Consider the following 23,571-nt stretch of genomic DNA (forward strand, 5'->3'; position numbering starts at 1 on the left):
TTTAGAGAAAAAGTACTAGGTAAACTAATGTGACAAGAAGGGTAGCATGTCCCCTGGACCTGATGACTTGCATCCCAGGGTTTAAGAGAAGTGGCTACACATTTAGTTGATGCATCAGTTGTGGTCTTCTGAACTTCTTTCATTTATGGGAACTCCCAGCAAATTGGAAAACTGTAAATACAACACCCCTATTTAAGAAAGGAGTGAGATAGAAAGAAGGAAACTCAAGGCCCGTTAGCCTAATATCTGTCATTGGGAAAATGCTGGAATCCTTTATTCAGCAAGACATTTAAAGAATCATAAGACAATCAAGCAGAATCAAGCATAGGTGGAACGGTGGTGGCAAGTATAATCATTGCCTCACAGCTCTCATGACCCAGGTTCAATCCTGACCTCCAGTGATGTCCATGTGGAGTTTACACGTTCTCCCAGTGACAGCATGAGTTTCCTCCCGGTGCTCCAATTCCTCTCACATTCCAAAGTTATGTAGATTGATAGGTTAATTGGCAATTGTAAATTTCCCTCTGTGTGCACATAAGTGGTAGAACCTGGGAGGAAATGATAAGAGTGTAGGGAGAATAAAATGGGACTAGTATTGGATTACCGTACACGGGTGTTCGATGATCGGTGCAGACACAATGGGCCAAAGGACCTGTTGCTCTGCTGTATGACTCCATAAGATGCTTTTATGAAAGGAAAATTGTGTTAAACAATTTTATTGGAGTTTTTTGAGGAAGTAATGAGCATATTGGATGAAGAAAAAACAGAAGATAGTATATTTAGATTTCCATAAGACATTCATTAAGGTGCAACATGAAAGGTTTCCACACAAGATCTGAGCTCGTCGCATTGGGAGTAATTCATGAACGTGAACAGAATATTTAACTCATAGACAACAGAGTTGACAAGAAAAGGTCATTTCCAGGTTGACAAGCTGGAAGTAGTGGGGTGCCACAATGATCTGCTGGGTCTCAACTATTTATGATCTGTATGAATAACTTAGAAGAGATCAATTGTATTGGTGAGATGACACTTGGAGTACAGATTTGGTCTTATTGAAGGAGAGATAGGTTTACATTGGAGGCAGTTCAGAGTACTCTAGGTTGATTCCTGAAATGAAGAAGTTCATAAAGAGAAAAGATTAGGCAGATTGGGCCTCTATTCACCGATATTAAGAAATAATTCTGTTGAAGCACATAATTCTGAGACAGATTATCAAGGTAGATGCTGCAAGGATATGTCTTCTCTTGGGGACATCTATAACTAGGGGTATTGTTTAAGGAACAAAGGTCAACAATTTAAGTTGGTGATGAGGAGGAATTTGTCCTCACTGAAGGCTGTGAATCTTTGGAATTCTCTATTTCAGAGAACTTTGGAGATTGAATTGTTAGGTTGGATTGTACAATTGGCTCTGCCTCACTATTAACTTGCAGCCACAGTGCGTACCGCAGGCTGCTCACTAGTGAACCTGTTGAAATCCCAACCAAGTTCAGTAGGCTAACCCCGTGGTGCAGTCTCTGCCACTGATGACCCGTTGCCATGCAGGGAAGATTACATGATCACCTCTTGTGCATGCTGATAATGTCACTTCCTTAGTTTCACTGTTGTTTGGGTGATGTCTGTTGACTGTCCCTTGATACCTGACTCCAACCCAAAACCGGACAGAGTTTCACCAGATTACCTCAGCTGCCGAGCCCCAGAGCTCTGGAATTCCCTCCTTAAACTTCTCCGCCTCTCTTCCCTCTTTCAATAGACTTATTAAGATGCTCCTGGCTTTTGGTCACCCATCCTGATCTCCATGGTGTCGATTTTTGTTTGGTAACAGTCCTGTGAAGTGCCTTGGATTGATCTTGCTTCAGGAAAGGCTTCACATTAATGTAAAGTGTTGCTGTGAAATTTCACAACAGATGTTTGATGTCCGAGGAGCATCACAGCAGAGAGGACCTCAAAGAGGTTAGAAACTGGAAGTCTGGGAAATGATTCACACCAAGTCCACAGTCCCACAGACTCGGTAGAGCAGTGAGAGATTTGGAACAAATGCATTTACTAAATTATTAACACTATTATTATATACATACAGTGTTTTGACATTACATTCAGCAAAAGATACCTCATGCATTATCAAGCTATCCAAATGAAGTGGAAACATGCAGTGTGGGAAACAATCTGTATCTTAAAGGATGCATGGTGCGCAGAATCCCATTGTCAATCTCTCCTCATCTCTTTTATTTTTGCCATAGCGAATCTTCTGTGGAAATAACTTAATAAATCCCACTGCAAAATGTTTGTATGGGGACAGGATTGGGGAGATGCTCCGGTGCTACAAGAATACCTTGAGCAGACCTAAGGCCATTTCGCTTATCTGGAACTGACTTGGAAGTGGAAGAAAGATTGGGATCGACCATTGAGGATCAAAGAGTGAATTCTTCCTGAGCTCTGCTGGGTCAATGTTTCCCTTAAACTGCAGTTTCTTTGTCTGGAGACGATGCAGGAAAGAATGAGGATGAGAATCATTCCAGGAAACCAGTTACTTTGAGGTGACACCCAGAAAGAATTTCATGTGTTCGTACACGACATAGCTGATGCTGACAGCAGGCACCACCTTCATGAAGTTGGGTGCCATCCCTCGGTAGAGGCCAAACCAGCCCTCCCCTCGCACTATTCTGCCAAATTGCTGTAACATGTTCAGTTCGGGCTCCCCTTTGACAACAGCTGCAGAAAGGAAAGATGGACACCGTTAGTCTCTGCACCCTGGACCCTGCCACGCTCTGCTCCCTGGACACTCTCACACTCTGCTCCCTGAACACTCTCACTCTCTGCTCCCCGAATACTGCCACACTCTCCTCTCAGGATGCTGTCACTCTCTGCTCCCAGCACAATGACAGTCTGTTCCTTGGACACTCTCACTCTCTCTTCTCAGGACACTGTCACTCTCTGCTCCCCAGACACTCTCACTCCCTGCTCTTTGACATTGTTGTCTCCACTTCCAGCTCCCAGATCGCCTTCAGCCTCTGCTCCTTGGACATGATCAGTCTCTGTACCCAGGGCACCTCCAATTTCTGTTCCAGGGTACTGCCTCCTCACACTTAGCTCCCCACGGAAATGTGTCTCCATCTTGTGTTTATTCTACAACAGTATACAAGCCGTGATACTAAGCAATCTCAGTGAAGACCTGTGTCGAATGTGGCTGTGTCATTTCCCCAACACTTCTCTCCATTTTTTTTGCCTCCAGAACTAATCTCCAGAACTAACGGGAAATTAATGTTTAATCTACGGCAACTACACCCCAGAACCAAAGTTACCCAAACCTTTGTAGTTGAACTGCAATATGCAGACAATGCTGTGTTTGTACATGCCTGGAGACCAAGCTCCAAGACCCCATTGCCTCCTACACTGAGGCATACGGGAGAATGGAACCTATGCTCAGCATCTACAAGGTTCTCTACCAACCTGCCTGCAGCCCCACCCTGCACCCACACCCACATCGCATTAAGGTTCCGTATCTCAGGAGCCACCTCTCAGGAAAAGCAGACAACGGTGATGAAATTCACTGCAGCCTTTAGTTTGCCAGTACAGCCTTTGGTCAATTGGGGAAAAGAATATCTGAAGATCAGGACCTCAAAACTGGCACAAAATTTATGGTCTGCTGGGCATCAGTGATCCCTCCTGTCCAATGTGCTTCGGACATCTGGAGCAGGATCTCAAGGCACTGGGAAAAAATATCACCAACAATGTCTTCACAAAACCCTCCCAATTCACTGCAAACCAACATCAGTATCGTCTCTCAAGCTAATATCCCCAGCTATTGCTTACTTTCAATCCATTACATTGGGCTGGCCATGTTGTTTGCCTGCCTGGCATCTGATTCCCGAAACAGATGCTCTATCAGAGCTCTGTAACAGGTGGGAATTACCAGGCAGGCAGAGAAAAAGATACAAGGATGTGCTCAAAGATTTCTTGAAGTAGTGCAACATTTGCTCTGACTCCTGGGAATCTCTGGCCCATGGAGAGAAGGAGCATTTGGGACGATATTGAAAATCTCAAGGCTGTGCCGCAGGAGCACACGGAAGCCATGTGGAAGCAGCGGAAGTAGTGAACCTACCCCACAATCTACCCACCCGCCTCCCTCTTCAGGAACCACTTGCCCCATTGGTGTAGGAGTCTGTGATTCCCACACTGACCTCATTAGCTGTCTCAGAACCCACAAAACCAGAGTATAATTAAGTCATACAATCCCAAAGGATGGGCGAGGAAGATGAAGACTATCTGTCTGCAATAGGTCTGGGATAACTCTCCATCTCCTTGATTTTACTCCCTCACTCCCCGGTATCAGTGAATACAGACTGTGATGAGAAGCTCAGACCCTTTGTCTCCGAGCTCCCCAGCAAACTGTGATGGTGATGTTGTCCAAGTCCATGCATGGTGGCCCGAGTTCACACCTTGAGCTTGCATCCTGGTGCGAATGAGTGCCAATGGGTAGCTTGCCAGTTGACCACAGATACTGGAGATGGTGCCACAGCCAAGAAGGGCAAAGACTCCTGGGTCGGTTCTTTCCTGTCCGTAATTTTGTAAGTACAGATTCTTCACACTCTGGCATTGAATGAGAGAAAACATATGAGTGTGCAGTGCTTGGCATCGCTGAGGAATGTCTAGAGTCACCACAACTAACGGAAACCAGGGCTTCTGCTCCCTCAACCTCCTGGATCCCATTGTGACAAACATGCACTGTCAGCACCTTGACCTCAAAGTGCTGGCAGGCGAGGGAAAACTTCATGGGATGCTCTGTAGAAAGAGTCACTGGGACAGCTGGAACCAACCTTTCAAAAGCTGGGTTGCGTGTTTTGTTCTGGTACCCAGGTGCTTGTGACAAGTATCAGTATACGTAAATTGAGGTAATGAATGAACAGTGACACACAATAAATAAACAACTCAGCAGCAAAGCGAGAGAATGTTATGCGGCATTCAAACACAGGAGGCCAGATATATATATATATATACACACACACTCACACACACACACACACACACACACACACACACACACACACACACACACACACACACACACACACACACACACACACACACAAGTGTGTGTCTTGCTCTCTCTCCCTGCTTCAGGGTTTCTGTTCTCCTTTCTCTTTCCCCAGCTGGGACTGTGTAACAACATACAACATCGATTAAGCCTGGGTGCCTCTCCACTAATCTCAGAGCCACGCCTCACTGCTCATTCTATCCTGAACTGCCAGACAGGGCTCCAGCTGGGATTTCTTGTGGTGCCTTTTCCTCAATATTTTCAAGGTGGGGAACAGCATCTGTTCCCTCAGGGTTCCTTTGTAACCAGGAATCAGACAGAAGCAGGCAAACCATGATACTTACTCTTCCTCCTAACATTGCAGAAATAATCTACAATCTTGAGGCAGCTAATTGCTAACCTCCCTCCACCTACACAGGATGAAGGACGTCTATGCTGCACTTTTATAAGAGTTATGGTAAGATCACTCTTAGATTACTGTGTGCAGCTTTGCTCCCTGTACCTAAAGTATATACCTGCTCCAGAGACAGTGCAGTATATAGTCACTACTTTTGTTCCTGAGACAGGTCAGTCAGGAATATTGTCTGATTCTCATTGGAAGGAAGAGAGGTGTTCTCATTCGGTCATAAGGTCTTGAGAGGTTTGACAGGATACTGTCCAGGAGGCTGCTTCCTCACATTAGGGAGCCTAGAATGAGGGAATGGTCTCAGGATTAGGGATCAAACATTTAGGACTGAGATAAGGGGAAATTTCTTCATGTGGAGGTTTGTGAATCTTTGGGATTCCCGATCCCAAAGGACTGTGGAAGCTCAGTCACTGGGTGTGTTCAAGGCTGAAACTGAGAGATTTTTGGGCGCTAACAGATTCAGGGGAAGTGGGGATCAACAGGAAGGTAGACAGTACAGGATCAGTCATGATCCTATTGAAGTTAGCCAGGTGCTGAACAGCCTTCTCCTGCTCCAATTCCCTGTGTTGTTTTACATTCTAATGATGACATTCCACTTCTGATCGCATCAGATGGGAATCAAGGACTTCACCCGGTATTTTCAGGATCACATGTGACCAAAATGTGCCTCCATCAAAACAACAAAGTGTCTTTGCTGCATTATGGAGCTGTGAAATCAGCCCCAGTTCACCCTAAACTCCTTCACATCCCCCCACTCATTTTATGGCCTCGCATCTTGCGGTATGAAACATTTTTCTGTGAAAACTACGAGCCCGCAAGCTCAGTGAGGGAATATAGCCACAAACCACCACAGGAACAACATGGCTCCAAACTGATGCATTCAAATCAGCCGGGGCAGGTAAGGAGTTTCCAACTGGTAACAGTAGGACACTGAATTGAAGTGAATGGCGAAGGAGCCACAGACAACATGGGGAAAGAAATGTGTGCATCGCGCAATGAAAGCAACAGCCTGAAATGTACCTGTTGCGGCTGAGGCTGCTTCTGGGAGATAGGAACAGGGTGAGTGGGGGTACTGGTGGTCGAGGGGGAAAGAGCGAATTGATAGTCAGAGGTCCAAATGAGGTGGTTGGTGTTCATTTGAGGAGCCCGTGGAGGTTGGTGGTCAGTGGCTGTAGGGTGAGTGGTCCTTGTCAAGCTGCTGATCCTGGTGGGATGAGTGGGGAGGGGAAGTGGGAGGGATGGGATCATGGAGAATGGAGGCTTAAGGAAACTTAGAGGTCCATAGTCAGGGGATCAGCTTACTGAGAACTGGGAAGCAGTAGATGGGGACCAGTACTGTGATGGGATGGGGGAAGGCTAGAGGATAGAAAATAAATATGGGACTGACCTTAGTGAGGTTCCACTTCACATCATGCGCCATGAAGCTATAGTTGTCCCAGAACTGAACAACAATTGGCGCTCCCAGGGTAAGGTGGACTCATTTCCCTGGCAACAAAGAGTAACATCATTTGATGCAAAACGCGAACTGCTGGAAGAGCTCAGCAGGTCAGGCAGCATCTGTGGAAGGAAATGGAAAGGCAACATTTCGGGTCAAGACCCTTCATCTGGACTGCCTGACCTGCTGAGTGCCTCCAGCAGCGCATTTTTTACTCCTGATTCCAGCACCTGCCGTTTCTTGTGTCCCTTCTGACATCATTTGATGCACATCCAGTGCCAAAAGTACATCATATACATGAAGTGCACGTGGCAGAAAGTCGCTGTTCAGGGTGAGGTGAAACAACCTGAAAATTGTTGTTATTGCATTTCACTTCATCTAAGTTTTTTTTGACTGTGCCATTTCGAAATGAACAGTGCCACGTAATCTGAATTAGAGTCATAGAGTCATACAAGCACAGAAACAGGACCTTTGGCCCAACTCATCTGAATTCTAGGCAACAATCACAATGAAAATTCATTAATTCCCAAAGTCTGCATAGACACTATTTTCGATCTCTGCTGATGGTGAAAGGAGCCAATGTTGGTGTTTGTCTGCTGACATTGTTCAGTGCAGCTGAGATCATTGAGCCTCCAGCATATACATTAAGAAGACTCAAGCTCATGGGTCACACAACTGCCTCAATGTGTCTTTTCTTCTGAGACTTACCTCATAGACAGCAAGATCAATCCCAGCATAAGGAATGATGCCAATAGTATTTGGGACATAGCCTTTGAAAAAAGCACGAAGCCCTTCAGTCCTCATCATATTCTGAGCGCAGTGGAAGATTCCCATATACTGACCACTCTTTCCAAGGCCCATCCTGATCTTCAGAACCTAAACAAGTAAACATTTACAGTAAGAACTTCGGTAGGTTAAGAAAACAGGGTTCAGGAATAACCTTAGGAAGACATGCGTTTCTGTCACACCTTTCATGATCTTGTCACGTCCTAACTTCTGTTATGGACGTTCTGCCCTTAACTTAAAGCTCTGTTCCCTTTTCCCGAATTCTAATGTCTCTTTGACTGGTACCTCTCATACTCTATTGATTTACCAATTCTGTTCAAAAAAACCTCAATTGAATCAACTCTTAACCTTCTGAGCTCCAGGAATGACACGCCAAGTTTAGAATGGCACAGTGGAGCAGTTGCAGAGCTGCTGCCTCACAGCTCCAGTGACCTGGGTTCAATCCTGACCCTCTGATACTGTGTGGAGTTTGCATGTGCTCCCTGTGACCACGTGAGTTTCCTCTGGGTGCTCGGGTTTCCTCCCACATCCCAAAGCCGTGCGAGTTAGTAAGTTATTTGGCCGCTGTAAATTGCCCCTAGTCTGTAGGTGACTTGGAGAATCTTGGAGTTGATGGAAATGGGGAGAATAAATGGGATTCATGTAGGATTCATGTAAATAGGTGTTTGGTGGTCAGCACAGATTTGGTGGGCCGAAGGGCCTGTTTCTGTGCTACATCTCTCTACATGGTCACTCCTGGTAACAGTAGAACTCCGATAATCCGGTACACTTGGGACTTTAGTAGTGCCAGATTAGCAAGTTTTCCAAACTAATGCATGTTATTCAATATTAATATCCCAACACATTTTAATTTGGTTTTTATTTTAAATGTTACGCGATATTATAATAAATATCCCAGTGAAGAAAGTTTAAAGGGAACGCAGGAACCAGGGCTCCTGATAATCTCAATCACATAAAACACAAAACAGTACAGCATTGTGCCTATCATGACGCCAAATTAAACTAAACCTATCTGCCTACACACGATCGATATCCCTCCATTCCCTGCATGTTCATGAAACTGTCTAAATGCCTCTTAAACACCACTACCATGTCTGCTTCCACCACCACCCTGGCAGTCCGTTTCTGTCTGTGTAAAAAACTTACCCTGCTCCTCTCCTTTAAACTTCCCCCTCACGCCTTAAAGCTATGTGCTCCCACATTTGACATTTCTACTCTGGGAAAGAAACTCTATCTCCCCTATCTACGCCTTTCATAATTTTATAAACTGCTCAGCCTCTGACACTTCAGAGAAAACAACCCAAATTTGTCCAACCCCTAATTATAGCTAATACTCTCTAATCCAGGCAGCATCCTGGTGAACCTATTCTGTACCCTCTCCAAAGCCTCCACATCCTTCCCGTAATGTGGTGATCAGAACTGCACACAGTACTCCAAACGTGGCCTAAGCAATGTCTAGAAAACATTACCTGGTGGGCCAGATGCTGACCATCAGGATTTCTGCATGGTTGGATGAAAGATTATCGGAGTTTTACTGAACTTAGTTCCTCAAGCCCTAGAACCGCCAATTTAAGATAAGTTAAGATATCTTTATTAGTCACATGTGCATCGACTTCTTACCTCCATTGGGAAGATGAGTGTCTGGCTGGTGATGCCAGCAAGAGATCCCGCAAGAAAGCGTTCGTACACCTCCAGTGTAGACTTCTGGACAAGGAAGATCTTCTTATACTGTTTGAGATTGTAAAAAAGAAAGGCTATCTGCATGATGCCACTTTAAAAAAATTCACTCAGTTGGAATACAAGGGAAAGAATAGTGGGACTTAGTGGAGCATTCTTTCAGAGGGCCATCACAGCTGGATGGGCCAGGTTGTCTCCTATATCATCTTCTTTCTTCTCAAGGGCTTTTGTGAAATATTTTGACCTGACCAGCGGAAACTGGTGGGTGCATTGATTACACATTGACCTGCAGCCTTGAAGCCCCTGGGAAACTCAGGGTGTCCAGGTTTCCTTTACAGTAAGTACACTTGAAGTGTAGCTCCTGCTGCGATCCAGGAAATGCAGCAGCCAACATATGCACAGAAAGAGCCCACAAGCAGTAATGGGATCATGACACAAACAACTGCTTTGTCAAGCCCCAAATGTTGGCCCCGAGGCACCCAGGAAATCTCCCTTCCTTCTAAACAGGACCATGGGATTGCTTTATGTCCCCTTCCTACCTACCCCCCCCCCCACCCCCATCGAGAGAGCAAATGAGGCCGTCTGTTCATGTCTCATCTGACAGACAGCAGCTCTGGCAGCCTTACAGTTACACTGCGGCCTTGGCCTGGATGTTTATGGTCCCGTCTCTGGACTGGGACTTGAAGCACTACCCACTGACTCAGTGTTGACAGTGAAATCTACTGAATTAACAGCTGGCACTGTAAGAGTCCCTCTGTAAGGGGCCTCAGAAGCAAAATGCTTACAGATCTCACCAAATGAACAATCACTTCTTTTTATGATTTATGAAATATGAACTATATTTATGTGACGGAAAGATCTCAAGGTGAAATTACTTTGCATGTTCCTCTCCCCACCATCCCTCTGCCTCTCTCACTCCCACTGCTCCCCTTCCCCTGTCCCTCTTTGTATTCCCCACACACCCTTCCACGCCTGCACCTTACACACCCCATTATTCCTCCTCCTCCCCTTCACCCATCCTCTGTATGCCACGTCTCACTCAGTCTATCCTCCCCTACCCCAGTACCCTCCCCTCCTTCTCCCAGCCCACTGCATCGCCCTTCCCCTTCCTCTCCCCCCTCCTGAGCCTCCACCCTCTCAAACCCCTCGGTACCTGTTCATAAGCCATGAACTTGATGCCAGTCTCCGGGGTAATTTTCAGCACATTCACCCCGTTTCCTCGCCACAGGGATAAGTATCCTCCCTCCGTCACCATCATCTTCCAAATCCCAGCTAGGTTCAACTTCCGCTTAGCTGCAAAGACCTGGAGGGAAGACAGTAACCGATCCTCAGCCAGTGTGACGCACATTCCTGTACTCTGGAGCGAGCATATCCAACGTGTTGACCAGGCGGGAGCTGAGCCAAAGGTGAGTGCCCAACATACCCTGGTGTCAAGAGTTACTGCACCGGGAAAGGACAGAGATGATGAGCCAGATCACAGGATTGAGACTGGCAGATTCAGATGACTGGATCCACATCACAGCATCCACATCATCAGATTCACATCATAGGATCTAGACCATCAAATCCAGATTACTCGATCCATGCTGATGGTGGGGTCCAGATTTCCATAACCCAATCTCCGGTAGGTAAATGGATCCAGATCAACACAGCTGCATCAACAACTCTGGAACATCCACAGATCATTGGAATCAGACAGTCACTTACAAGCAATCACTGGCTCCTGCTTACCAGCTCCGGATTACTGATAATCAGTTCCACATCACCAGCACTCGATTATTGGCTACACATCACTAGCTCTGGATTACTGGCTGCAGGTCACCAGCTCCAGATCATTGACTCCAGATCACCAGTTCTATCACTGGCTACACATCACTAGCCCCAGATCATTAGATCATTTGTCCCAGATCAATGAATCTAGAACAGCCACTTCCCATCACACTGGCTCAAGGTCACTGGCTGTGGATCATACCTCAAGGTTACCATTCCCAGTGTGGGTCACTGTGTCTGCCCAAAGGTCACCAGGACACCACCTTGCCTCTGGATCCTTTCCCACCACTGACCCCACTTCACCTGCATGTAGATCTTCAGCCGGTCCAGGGGTGCGGTGCAGGTGCGTGACACTGCGCCGGCAATCGCTCCTGCCAGTAGTTGCCTCCACCAGGTCCCAGTCAGTCTTTCCGTCTCTGAGAATTCGTCCACAATGGTCAAGGACTCCCCGATGTCCAAGAACTGCAACCCAAGGTTTGCAGAGTTTAGGTAAAGGCATCTTTCTATTTGAAGGGCTTGAGTTGGTTGAGTAACAAACAATCTGCTGGAGGAACTCAGTGGGTTGAGCAGCATCTGTGGGGGAAAGGAATTCCTGATGCAGGGTTTCGACCCAAAACGTCGACAATTCCTTTCCTCCCACAGATGCTGCTCGACCCGCTGAGTTCCTCCAGCAGATTGTTTATTGCTCCAGATTACAGCATCTGCAGTCTCTTGTGTCTCCTGAGTTGGTTGAGTGTTGAGGTATCAGGCAGTCACAACTCTGAAGTAGAAACATGGACTGTGAGCTCTGAACTCTCACTTCTGAGTCAGGAGGTTGGTGGTTCAAGTCCGACACTTGGAGGCCTGAACACAGAAGTCCAGGCTAGCGCTCCAGGGCAGTACTGAGGGAATGCTATACTGTCAGAGGTGTGGTCTTGCACACATTAGACAGGTACATGAACACGCAGGGAATGGAGGGGATATGGATCACATGAAGGCAGATGGGATCAGTTTAATTTGTTCTCATGCTCACACAGACTTTGTGGGCTGAGGGGCCTGTTCCTATGCTGTGCTGTTCTATGTTCCATAACGTGAAAGAGAATCCCCGCTCACTCTCTTGGGTGGACGTGAGAGATCCCAATGCACTACTTTAGAGAAGACTAGGGGAGTTCTTCTTGCTGTTTTGCTCCGTACTTATCCTTCACTCAACTTCACTAAAAATGCATTACCTGGCATGGCTCACATTGCTGTTTGTAGGATCCTGCTTTGTGCAAAATTGCTGCCACGTTTCCTGTGTACTTCACTGGCAATGAAAGATTTGGGATGTCCTGAAAGGAATGTAAAAGGTGGCATAGAAATACAACTGTCCCCTTTGTCTTTATGACCCAAGGAATGAAAACTGTCGGCAATTCCAAATCTGGAGCTCCTTCTGCCAGAGACTGTGATGGATTTTAACCCCAGAATGGGGAGATCTCCATGAGGCAAAGACTGTAAGGATGTGGAGAAAGGTGAGAAGATGGAATTACAGTATGGTTAGCCGTGACTAGCAGCCTCAAGTACAGCACAGTGGCTGTAGCTTATTTACATGTGAGCCTTTCCATTGAGTGTTTGCATAACAGAGGCTGGTCTCCAAATTTCCATTCAATATAGAAAGAGGCCATTTCTGGCTCACAAAGCAATGCTATTCCCCACTAATATTCCCCGAAACCTAGTGTCCCCATGTTCCCGGATTCTAGCTCTCGCCTGCTCACTAGGGGCAATTTACAACGGCCGATTAACCAATAGACACACACATCTTTGGGATATGGGAGGAAACCGGAGTACAGAGAGAATGTGAAAACTCCACACAGACAGCACCCGAGGTCAGGATTGAACCCCGGTCGCTGGAGCTGTGAGGCAGCGGCTCTGTCAGTTGCACCACCGTGCTCAGCTGAGCACTCACAAGTTAGGGCCAGCTGACTCCTCGGCCGGGAGTCACTGGGACCTGGTTCTGCACCTCATCACCGTCCAACAGATCGACCTGAGATATTAACTCTGTTTCTCACCCCACAGATGCATTTTCTGTTTGTTTTTAAGTACTTCAGATTTCCACCATCTTCATGAGACTACTTTATTTCATAAAAACATGCAAGATGTTTAACTTCATGTTTTACCCTCCACCCTCCCCAACCCCACCATCCTTCCATGTCTTCACACCCAATCAAAATACAGGATAGTTCAAGCTCAGGGGCCAACCTGCAAGCCAAGCTCTGTGATTTGCCAAGAAAAGGACTTCCTCTTCCATAATGATGTCAAAGCTGGTCAATGCTGGCTCAGTCTGTGTCTTTGGTTTACCTTGGGTCTTCTAAAGCTCAGCTAGGTAGGGCAGCACAGCGGTGCAGTAGTATTGCTGCTGCCTCAGTTCCAGGATCCTGGGTTCGATCCTGACCTCAGGCACTGTCTGTGCGGAGTTTGCATGCACTCTCCATAAACTGTCGTAGTTTCCTCCCACATCCCAAGGTGAATTAATTGGCCAGTGTAAATTACCCCTTATTGCTGGTTCATGGCAAAAAGAATTAAGGGGCATTTGTGTGAGAGAGAATAGGATGCAGGGATACAGGGAAATAAGAGAGGAGGACTAATGGGATTAGTCCAATGGGGAATTAGGATGGACCTGGTGGGTCAAGTGGCCTCCTCTTGTGTTGAAATAAGTAACATTGATGTCATATGTTGCTCATGGAACGAGAGATCGTTCACAAATCTGCTTTGTAATGTTCCCTGTGTCAGATCAATGCAAGTGGAATCAATGACCACACAAGTGGTGACTGGGTATTCCATATGGTCCTCTGGATCAGACGTCAGCAGAGTCACCAAACCTCCAGGATGGGCATGAAGCCTTCAGGAATCAAAGATTATTTTCAAGGACGTTGATACAAGCAAAGTACCAGAGGGGAAGCAACTGGGATACTAAAAACAGGTGTGGGTCTTTTGTCGGTTTCATTAGTTGGTTTTGAAAATATTTGAGAATTAGTGATGCTGGAATGAGAGTGATGATTGGAGAATCATTTTCTGAATGAATGTGGAAAATGGAGCAACACCCTGATGGGCATGTCAGCTGACCAATGAAAGGTGAATGGGACATGGGGGTGGGACACTGAGAATGGGCATGTCAGGTGATCAATAATATGCATAGGATTGGATGACCAATGGCAGGAGCATAGGGGCAGGACATCATGAGGATGGATGTGCCAGGTGACCAATGGTACACAAGGGATGCACAGTTAAGTTAGACAACCAATGGCAGGAACAAGGGAGCAGGACGTGAGGATGGGCGTGCCAGATGACCAATGGCATAAGCTAGGGGGTGCTTCTTAAGATGCTCAGGAATGCAAATAATTAAGGTTGCCAACTTGCTTGGCCAGCAGTATCTGGTGGCATCCTCGGTGCTGGGCATCGGGCTTACCGTCGAGTGTTTCCAGTGTTCCACAATCTCCTCCATTTTGGAGAGCGGGTTAAAGATGAAATGGTCTCGAAATTCAGTCCAGTCCACTGTAATCGTCCCATCCTTATCCATACTGAGTGAGAAAGAGGAGAAACCGCAGAGGATTCAGTGTCAATCATAGCACTTCACAAAATGGCTGCATCCCCTGCAGCCAATGTGAACTTGCCCCCTCCCATCCCAATGTAATGTGTTTGTGTGTGCATTCCTTCATACCCACACAACACACAGAAACATGAAGAGACACAGAGAATTGCTAGAACACATGCAGCTGATTCATTCAACTAACTACACTGCTTACATGTGCATGACTCATACATACATGTCATATATTTACATGTCACACATTTACACACACACGGCTTTCCCCTATATGAGAAGGAAGAGCAATTAATGCATCCACTTTATTTACATATTTAACCTATTCACATTTTTGTGAGTCACTTTGATCTTCTGACAGAAACACCTGGACTTGAGGTGCCACTTCTTGACATATTTCAGTAGGATATTGAGCTGTTTGTCCAGGCTCTGGTCGGTGAACTTCTGGGAAACACTCAGAATCAGATAACTCTTTAATACTACCCCGTACACCCCTACTTCATGAAGAGTTTGAAGAGATTTGTCACCAAAAACTCATGCAAATTACTATAGATGTACAGTGGAGAGCATTCTGACTGGTTGCATCACTGCCTGGTATGGTGGCTCCAATGCACAGGATCAAAAGAGGCTGCAAAGGGTTGTCGACTCAGCCAGCTCCATTGCAGGCACAACCCTCCCCACCATTGAGGACGCCTTCAAGAGGCGGTGCGTCAAGAAGGCAGCATCCATCATTAAGGACCCTCACCACCTGGGACATTCCCTCTTCGCGCTACTACCATCAGGGAGGAGGAACAGGAGCCTGAAGACCCACACTCAACATTTTAGGAACAGGTTCTTCCCCTCCACCATCAGGTTTCTGAATGGTCCATGAACACTACCTCATTGTTTTGCATTAGTTATTTATTTTTGTGACTTACAGTAATTTTTATGTCTTGCACTGTACTGCTGCCGCAAAATAACAAATTTGACAACATTATCATAATAAAGTAATAATAAACCAGATTCTGATCTCTCGCTGGAATTTAGAGTTTTACATGTACACATCTGATTTTATCTCCTTTCTCGCATGACATACCTTTGTCCTGCAGACCAACTATCACTCCAGCATTCCCGTTCCAAATTTCAGGAGTTAACACACAAACTCCATCCTATTGTTATGTCTCCATGCCTCACCCACCTCCTCTCCCCTCCACTCTCTCACAATAATCTCCATCTTGTTCTGAGTCTTCTACACATCAGGAGTCCAGAAACAGTGGAACGTGTCATTATTCTGTAGTTCAGCAAGATCTTTGCCGATCTTTATCCCATTGAGCACCTCTGCAACACTAGTTTCTTCAATGCTTCTCATGATATCTCAGCCGCACCATCTATACTGGGACAATGTTGTAAAATGGGTTTCCTAAAGTGGTCAAAAAGCTAGGAATGAGATTGAGAACCATAATCTGACATTAGCTGTTCTGAGGAACCATGAGAAAATAGAGCACGTGTTCTGTACAGAACCCAGCTTGTCATCTTCATCCAATCTAGTGACGAAGACAACAAAGAATCATAGAGTCTACAGCACGGAAACAAACCCTTTGGCCCACCGTCTCCATCAACCATCGTGTACCCACTTACAACAATCCTACGTTAATCCCATTTATTTCTCCCCACGTTCTCATCAACTCCCCCCAGGTTCTACCACCCACCTACACAGCAGGGCAATTTAAAGCGGCCAATTAACCAACCAACCCGCACGTCTTTGGGATGTGGGAGGAAACCGGAGCACCCGGGGGAAACCCACATAGTCACAGGGAGAACATGCAAAATCCACACAGACAGCGCCGGAGGTCAGGATTGCACCCGGGTTATTGGAGCTGTGAGGCAGCAGCTCTACCAGCTGTGCCACTGTTAACTAGAAGTTAATCCTCTTCTCATGACAGTTATTGTGTACACTTTGGGAACATCTCATTAGCAGTTTTTAAAGAGTTGGCTCTGTGATCTTCAGATAATAAACTTATCCACCAGTGTTCACAATCCTTATCTAATCCAATGAGCAAAACTTCATGCTCCCAACACTAGAATATTCAGTGTGAATCTCCTCTGAAATCTGTCTTCTCAATGCATTAGGTCACCCAACTCTGCATCCACATTTAACGTCACCTTGTTCCATTAACCAAAATGAAAACAGCAGATGCTGGAAATCTGAAAGAAGATCAGGAATTCCCAGAATAAGCAGGCCAAGCAACATCTGTGGGGAGAGAAACACAGAGTTACCAGCCCAGGACGATGATCCACTAACATGAAAGGCATCAACTCTGGCTCCCTCTCCACAGATGCTGCCTGACCCTTACATAAGAACAGGCCAAATCCAATACAAACTGGAAAGTTATTGGAAATAGAGAAACAAAGGACTGCAGATGCTGGAATCTAGATGAAAAACACTATGATGCTGGAGGAACTCAGCAGGCCAGGCAGCATCCATGGAGAAAAGCAGGCGGTCAATGTTTCAGGTCAGGACCCTTCTTCAGGACTGAAGATAGGAAAAGGGGAAGCCCAATATATAGGAGGGAAAAGCAGAGCAGTGATAGGTGGACAGAAGAGGGGAGGCGGGGTGGGCACAAGGTGGTGATAGGTAGATGCAGGTAAGAGACAGTGATAGGCAGGTGCGGGGGAGGAGGGGAGAGCAGATCCACCAGGGGATGGGTCACAGGTAAGGAGAGAAAGGAAAAAAAAGGGCTAGGAAAGGGATGAAGAGAAGAAGCATGGTGGGGGGGGGCAGTGGTTTGTGGGGAAGAGGGTGGGGATTACCTAAAGTGAGAGAATTCAATATTCATGTCGTTAGGCTGCAAGGTTCCAAGATGGAAAATGAGGTGCTGTTCCTCCCTTTATTGGAAGTAGTTGAATTCAACTTTTGGGCACTGAGGAATGTAACTTGTCTACGTGGAAAATACAAGGTTGTTCTCCAAGTTTGTGTTGACTTTTGTTGGAACCACAAATGATGCCAAAGACCTCGAGATCAAAGTTGGAGTGGGAGGCAGAATTAATGCGATAGGTAACTGGAAGCCCACCCAGGGCAGCCTGCCTTTGACTTCTCCAATGTTCAGGAGACTACACTGAGAGCAGGGAACTCAGGATATTAAAATGGAAAAACAAGTGCAAGAAAATTCCTGCTTCACCTGGAAGGATTTGTTCCATTAACAACTCGTATCATTGGTCCAATATAGTCCTATGTCTTCATCTGGATTTGCCTGATTACTCCATCCTTTTAACTTTTCTTTGTCCATCTGTTCCAGGAAAATATCTTTCCATATCTCCTCACCTACCGCTATTGCTATAACCAGAAAATCACTTTCTACTAAATGAAGATTGTTTTTCACCCCCCCTCCCCATGTCCAAATTCTCATCCAGTAACCTTGACAACATTTCTGCAATTGTGACTGTTATATTTGATTGTGTGATCATGCTGAGACAAGAGATAAACCCACCTTTACATTTTCAACACAGGAGCAAAAACTGATGATAAAGACTTACAGACTGCTGGAGGCACAATGCTGAGGGAGTGCCGCACTGTCAGAGGGGCAGTACAGAGGGGCAGTACAGAGGGAGTGCTGCACTGTCAGAGGGGCAGTACTGAGGGAGTGCCGCACTGTCAGAGGGGCAGTATTGAGGGATTGCAGCACTGTCAGAGGGGGAGTACTGAGGGAGTGCCACACTGCCAGAGGGACAGTACTGATGCAGTCTGAGGCACGGTACTGTGAAAGCAATAAGGTTGGAGATGGTCCATTGTTAGCCAGCAGTGTAAGTTTGAAGTGTCAGTACCGAGGGACATCAGAGTGGCAGGAATGAGGGATGATGCACTGCACGGTCAATTTGCACCGTCAGAGGGAATGCTGCTCCATCAGTTGGGCAGTACTGAGGGAGTGCTGCACCGCCAGAGGTGCTCCTTTTCAGATGGAATACAAAATTGTCTGTTCTCTTCGTTGGGTATAGAAGTTTTTACAGCTACTGGTGGAAAAGAGGCAGGGGATGTATGCCTGTCCAACATCACTGGCCATTTCTATCACTGCTGGTGGGAGATGTTGAGAAGGATGATGGTGAGTTGGTCTATGTTAGGGGTGGGAATGGGGAGGGTACAAGCCGGGGGTAACGGTTCCCCAGCCACAGCCCCCATTGTCCGAGATGGAATGGGGAGAACACTTCATCATGATCCCTGGTTCACTGCATCTTACCTGAGCAAGATCTTCTCAGCTTGCTGGAGAGTGATCGTAATGCCGAGGTTCAACAGAGCCTGCTGAATCTCAAAGGCGTCGATTTCACCTGGTTGAAGGCACCGCAACAACAAAGAAAAGAGAGGCTCGATCAGGCCGAGCGGGAAGTGTTTCCAGTCCTTTTCGTTTAATTCATTCCCAGCATGCCTTCCTTAAATATCCCAAACTAAGATCAGTTAAGAGTCACTCCATTGCCACATATGGGTCAGATTGGGCAAGAAGAGCAAATTTCCTTTCCTGATGAGTTTCAGTGAACCAGAGGGTCCTTACAACAATTCATGGTTACCATTACTGATGATTATTAATATTTTCTTTTAATATAGGAGGCCCAACAAGTCTATTCTGGCTCTCAGAGTAATCCCAACAGTCCCATTCTCCAACTTATTTCCCTGTAACCTATTCTCTCTCACTTGCCCATCATCCCCCACCTGATTCAACCACCTACCCATCCGAGGGGCAATTCACAGCAGCCAATTAACTTACCATGTGGGAGGAAACTGGAGCGCCCAGAGGAACCCACATGGTCAACTCCACACAGACAGTACCGGAGGTCAGGATCGAACCTTACTTCCTGGAGCTGTGGGGCATTTCAATTCCCCAGCTGCTGCTGTGGGATTTGAACTCATGCCTCCAAATCATTAGTTCTGGCCATTACCTTATTGGATCATTATCTTAACCATTGATCCATCATACCCCACAAGCTCTTTCAGTTGGCATAGTGTTTCCTGGCTAATACTTTGCCCTGAACCTCTTTATCCATCCCTGGCACACTTTGAAGTTGAAACAGAGCTGGTGGGAAGCCAGGATAAATATAGGGAGGCCATTCAGCCCATCTTAGCCCGCTCCATCCAAATGGAGTGAAAACAAGTTACCTCTGTTGCCCAGAAGCACAGGGCAGCAGACACCTTGGAACACAGCAAGTATCTGGAGATTGGACAAACTTGGGTTGTTTTCTCTGGAGCGGGGGAAGCTGAAGGGAGATCTGACAGAGGTTTATAAGATTATGAGAGGCATAGATAGAGTAGGCAGCCGGTATCTTTTTCCCCAAGGTTGAAATGTCTAATACCAGAGGGCATGCATTTAAGGTGAGAGGGGATAAGTTCAGAGGAGATGTGCAGGGTGAGTTTTTTTACACAGAGTGGTGGGTGCCTAGAATGTGCTGCCAGGGGAGGTGGTGGAGGCAGATACGATAGAGACATTCAAGAGGCTCTTAGACAGGCACATGAATGTGCAGGAATGGAGGGATATGGACATTGTGTAGGCAGAAGGGATTAGTTTAGTAGGGCATTTGATTACTAATTTAATTAGTTCGGCACAACACGTGGCCCGAAAGGTCTGTTCCTGCGCTGTACTATGTTCTATCTCGGAAGGCAAGTGTGATGTGACCTTTATTGCAAAGACTATGGAGTACGAAAACTCAGAAAGTCTTGCTACAATTGCACAAAGCTTTGCCAAGACCATACTTGGGGTATTGCGTATAGGTTTGACCTTAGTTAAGGAAGGATGTACTTGCATTGGAGACAGGGTTCACTCGATTGAATTTATGGATAAAGGGGTTTAAACTCCTACAAGGAAATGCGCCCCTACTCTTTGGGGCTTACAAGAATGAGAGGGGATCTTTGTGCAGTAAGATTTCAAGTGGGTTGATGCTGTGAGGATGTTCACTCTGGTAGAGGACTCTTGACACTGAGGGCATCGTCCCAGAATGAAAGTCCATTCTTTTAAAACCAAGATGAAGAGGAATTTCTTCTCTCAGAGGGCTGTGAATCTGGAATTCTCTACCTTAGTGTTCAAGGTTGAGGGAGAGCAACATTTTGACGACAGGACAATCAAGGGTTATGGGAAACAGGCAGAAAGTGGAGCTGAGACCAACAGTCACAGCAGTCATCATCTTATTGAATGGCAGAGTGGGATCGAGAGGCCACTTGGCCCATTCCTGCTCCTGTTTCTTGGGCTCTCGTGGGAACACCACCACCTCTAGGTTCCCCTACAAGTCACATACCACTGTGAATATTGTGACACAAGGGAGACTGCAGATGCTGGAAATCTGGAGCAACACACACAAAATGCTGGAGGAACTCAGGAACTCAACTACTGAGACCGATGAAGGGTCTCAGCCCAAAATGTCCACTGTGCATTTCCCTCCATCTATGCTGCCTGACCCGCTGAGTTCCTCCAGCATTTTGTGTGTGTTGTACTGGAAATATTGTGCTGTTCCTTCATCATTGCTCGGGGTAAATCCTGGACTCCACACCAAACAGCACTGTGGAAACATCTTCACCACAAGGACAGAAGCCATTCAAGAAGGCAAATTAATATTGCTGGGGACAGTTAGTCTTGGGCATTTAACGCTGTCCCGATGTCCAGAATGAATTTTTAGGAAGGGGTTTGAAAGCAGAATCAGATTCAATAAGGAAAATCTAGTATCTGAGACCAAGATGTGATAAGCCATGACCTCACTGATTGGTCAAATGGGCCTGGAACCTTGCCAATTCTTCTGTTTCTTATGTCCTCTATCGGTAAATACTTGAAAAAGGAAAATATTGTGTGTTTGGGGAAAGAACAGGAGGAGGGTGGTTGGGTATCAGGGCAGCACAGCAGGTAGTGCAGAGACCCAGGTTCAATCATGACCTTGGCTCTGTGGACATTGCACGTTCTCCCTTTGACCGTGTGGGTTTCCCCCGGATGCTCCAGTTTCCTCCCACATCCCAAAGACGTGCAGGTCAGTGGGTTAATTGGCTGCTGTAAATTGCCCCTAGTGTAGGTGGGTGGTAAGAGAGTTGGGATGACGGGAAATTGACGGGCATGTGGGAATAACGAAATGGGATTAGTGTAGATGGCTGATGGTCAGAATAGACTCAGTGGGCCAAAGGGCCTGGTTCTGTGCTGGATCTCTCTCTGACTATGGTTAAATGGAGCTATTAAGAGCGGTTGATGTCACAAATACCGTCATTGTTCTGGTCAAGGCTCTTAAACATCAGCTTCAGCTTCCTCTCATGTTGCCGCAAGTACTCAGTGAACTCAGTCAGGTTCAGCTGTCCGTCCTGATTAGTGTCCCCCGATCGAAGGATCTCCTGGGAGGAAAGAAGGGGGAAGGAGAGAAATGAGACACAAGTGATTTGTTTGATCTCTATGAAAGGATCCAGAACATTTCACACCCAGCAAGCCATGCTTTTAAATCATTTGCAAATACCAGCATTTATTTTCCATCCTTTATTGCCTCTGAACTAAGGAGGCATGTACATGTCATCCACGTTGGTGGGTCTGGAGTCACATATAATCATAGAGGTGCAGAAACCGGCCCGCCTAGTGTGCGCCTACTTACACACTCCCACATTAAAGTTCCTCCAGATTCTACCACTTACCCACATAGTAAGGGCGATTCACAGGGGCCAATTAACCAACCAACCTGCAGGTCTTTGGGATGTGGGAGGAAACTGGAGCACCTGGAGGAAACCCACGTGGTCACAGGGAGGATGTGCAAACTCCACATAGACAGCACCAGGGGTCAGGATCGAACCTGGGTCACTGGAGCTGTGAGGCAGCAGCTCTACTCGCTGTGTCACTGTACTACCTTTGTCCACACTGTGTAAGGAAGACAGATTTTCTTCTCAGATCAGTAATTTTTAATAACAATCCAATAATTCTGTGGTCACCAGATCTCTCATTCCAAATGTATACAATTGGATGAGTTTATATTCCCCAGCTGTGTGGTGGGATTTGAACTTATGCCCCTCCAGTCAATAGTCCTGGCCTCTGAATCCTAGTGCAATAACTTACCCACGACACTACCGTACCCTACTCGGCTGCAGTAGTTGTCAACAAAGCCTGCAGACATCAGCCAGGTAATTTGGTTGCTGCACTGGTAATTTGTGAATGTTTGATTTATAAATTTTTGTTATGACCCCTTTGACCCTTTGGGGTATTTGTCTTTGATTTACAAATCTATTTTCTGCCTTAATGAAAAGCATAGCATGCTGCACATAGGAATACACTGTCCCAAAATACACAGAATGCATTTCACCCAGACTTTCCAGTTACAAAGTTTCATCTAATTAACATTTTCAAGGAACACATCCCTTCTGTAAATGATGGAATGCCTGTCACCTACCCCCAGTGTTTTGGTTCACGTAACTCCCCCACCCCACCTCTGGAAGGCGCCGATTCTGTTGTCTAAGAGCTGCACTCCAGGCAAGTTCCATTTAAGACTCAGACAACTTGGTGTTGCGCGGGTCCTGAGGTCAACTGGAGGTTAATTATTGCTGTATGGTTTGGCTGATACCGTGCCCCACATCCTCCTCGAGTCCCAACATCCCCACAGCAGGAAATACCCATCCCATCTCTCCCTTGTGTTGGGCAATGAGGTGTAGCAGTGACCGGTTGCTTGTATTTTTCACAAAGTGCAAAAGTTACCCCTAAAAATATTTCACAGGCTGAATAGTCTGTGCTGCTGCACATCCCTCACATGATTCATGTTTCCTTCTGACATAGGAGATCATCTTGGTCCATCAAGCCTATGCGGTCTCAGACCAATCCATTCCTCCACTAGTTTTCCATGTGACCTACACTCTCCACATTCCCATCAACACCCTCCCCACCCCAAATTAGACAACTTGCCTGCAAACCAGGGACAAACTACAGTGAGCTGATTAACCA

At 46.4% G+C, this 23,571-nt stretch overlaps 1 protein-coding gene across 1 annotated transcript in view; it reads right to left on the reverse strand.

Annotated features, from left to right (window-relative positions):
• Positions 1-252: 252 nt before the first annotated feature.
• The window catches only part of LOC127585042 (calcium-binding mitochondrial carrier protein SCaMC-1-like), a 33,584-nt gene continuing 10,265 nt past the window's right edge, over positions 253-23,571 (reverse strand). Inside the window, exons 2-10 of the mRNA XM_052042173.1 lie at positions 21,863-21,989; positions 18,877-18,964; positions 14,531-14,642; positions 11,413-11,571; positions 10,493-10,642; positions 9,283-9,390; positions 7,585-7,752; positions 4,440-4,590; positions 253-2,712 (exon numbers count right to left, since the gene is read on the reverse strand). Coding sequence (XP_051898133.1) covers positions 2,528-2,712; positions 4,440-4,590; positions 7,585-7,752; positions 9,283-9,390; positions 10,493-10,642; positions 11,413-11,571; positions 14,531-14,642; positions 18,877-18,964; positions 21,863-21,989 — 1,248 coding nt within the window. The 3' untranslated portion in view covers positions 253-2,527. The remainder of the gene's footprint in view (positions 2,713-4,439; positions 4,591-7,584; positions 7,753-9,282; positions 9,391-10,492; positions 10,643-11,412; positions 11,572-14,530; positions 14,643-18,876; positions 18,965-21,862; positions 21,990-23,571) is intronic.

The sequence above is a fragment of the Pristis pectinata genome, chromosome 31 (genome assembly GCF_009764475.1).
Source record: "Pristis pectinata isolate sPriPec2 chromosome 31, sPriPec2.1.pri, whole genome shotgun sequence".
Lineage (NCBI taxonomy): Eukaryota > Metazoa > Chordata > Chondrichthyes > Rhinopristiformes > Pristidae > Pristis > Pristis pectinata.